The sequence below is a fragment of the Austrofundulus limnaeus genome, unplaced genomic scaffold (genome assembly GCF_001266775.1).
Source record: "Austrofundulus limnaeus strain Quisiro unplaced genomic scaffold, Austrofundulus_limnaeus-1.0 Scaffold176, whole genome shotgun sequence".
NCBI lineage: Eukaryota > Metazoa > Chordata > Actinopteri > Cyprinodontiformes > Rivulidae > Austrofundulus > Austrofundulus limnaeus.
This window is the reverse complement of record NW_013952578.1, coordinates 466,757-468,583: the sequence shown is the minus strand read 5'-3', so window position 1 is coordinate 468,583 and position 1,827 is coordinate 466,757. Positions and strand designations below refer to the sequence as shown.

Below are 1,827 nucleotides of genomic sequence, written 5' to 3'. Positions count from 1 at the left end.
TATTTATTTATTTATTTATTTATTTATTTATTTATTTATTTATTTATTTATTTATTATTTGATCCTCACAATTTCTTTACAATTCTTTTTCAGTGGAGTCCCTGCAAGTTTTGATGGCCCCTCAACTTCATCATACCAAAGTTCTTCTGGTAAATATATAAATACTAAAAATAGAAAACAGTTTTAGCTCCTGTGCTATTGACTGTTTTAACAGTCAACCATTCTGATACTTGTCTGGGCTGAACAGAAGGAAACAAGACAACCTCTTATGATGATAATAATAAAAAAAAACAGGATTTAGGCCTGGGAACAAATATAAAATAGGTAGCGCAACTGTGTTTGCTGCATGACTGATCTTAACTACCCCCTCCCCAAGGAAAAATTAACCTTTGACCCAAAATGGCCGACTCCCTGTTGGTTATAGGGCATACCTCCAAGAGACTTTTTTTCTTGATTTGGGGAGATCTACCTATGCCCCGAATTTCAGCTCTCGAGGACTTACCAGTTCCTCTATCTCACGTTAGGTGGCGCTGTCGAGTCATTTGYCCACGCCCCAAAACAYTTCCAATGGAATCATGCAATGAGGCTCTATATAAATAAAACTTTACTTACTTACTTACTTACTTACTTACTAAAATCTATGCTTTTGAAGTTTAGTAGATTGTGCACAACATCTGCCTCATATGGCTTTTATGTGCAGTTTGAATGTTTCTCTTACTATATATGTAGATTTATCAAAGCAAATATCAAGTTTGCTTTAAAATCATGAGTAATTCATTGAGTAACTAAAAGAGATGCTGTTGGCTGCTGCTGCTGTCTATGTCCTGTTAGGGTCTGTCATTCCTGACGGTTGTATAATCCCAGGGATTATGGGAGCAAGCCCTGCAATGACCATTACTACCAAGGCTTGGGAACGCTACTTATCTCAGCAGATGCATGGCAGAGACAGAGACAAAACTAGAAGCCACAACCAGCAGAAGAAAAGCAAAAGATCCAGATACAAAGAACGACAAATCTTCTCCTTTTCGCACAACAGGTGGGTTTCACTTGCTTGATGTTCCAAATATTTCTGATCAGGGTTGAGATTCTTTTTAAAAATTACTTAGAATGTTCAATTCTTGTTTTTTTTTTTTCATTCCTGCAACACTTCCCTTTGTTCATCCAAGGCTAACAGTGAATGAAAGTGAATCTGCTGTGCAGCTGTGGGGTCTGCAGATGCTGTTTTTGATTGTTATTCTATTCTAGCCTTTAAATGTGAAAGTGTGGTCAGCAATAACATATCTCYAAAATGACAATCACTGGTTGTCAAACATGTAGGAAAAGGTTATTTAGGAAATGATGTGGCTGAATAAGAGAAAATTGTGCTAAATAGGTTTTTTTACKTAACAGAAAGGATTATTCATTTAGGTGGTTTTCATGCTCAGTTTCCAGCTGATAACTATAACACAAACCTGGAGTGCAGTGAAAAACTGTACAGCTATTGTGTAAAAAATGCACTCTATTGTAAAATAGCTACACAAGCTGAAAGCTAAAAGCAACTGCAAGACTAGGGGAAAAATAATGCCAACATATGCAGAACAGTTCTTGGGGTTCTGGTGCAGTGAAGTGAGGGAACATTTGCCAGGATGTAACTGGATGGACGCTTTCTGTGATGAAATCAAGCCTCTTCCTTTTTAACTTAAAAATTCAATCTGACTTGTTCTCCAAATTTAACATAATGTCCTCAAACTCGACAGTCAGAGAGTTATGGTTATGGTTGGTGGGGATGGATATAAAATCCATATGAGCGGAGGCCTCCTAAGTGGGCCCATTGCTCTCCCCAAAAAG

At 37.4% G+C, this 1,827-nt stretch overlaps 1 protein-coding gene across 1 annotated transcript in view; it reads left to right on the top strand.

Annotated features, from left to right (window-relative positions):
* fip1l1a (FIP1 like 1a (S. cerevisiae)) overlaps positions 1 to 1,827 on the top strand; it is a gene marked incomplete at its 5' end in the record, with an annotated part of 30,754 nt that overhangs the window by 9,853 nt on the left and 19,074 nt on the right. Inside the window, 2 exon segments of the mRNA XM_014017757.1 lie at positions 94 to 149; positions 832 to 1,036. Coding sequence (XP_013873211.1) covers positions 94 to 149; positions 832 to 1,036 — 261 coding nt within the window.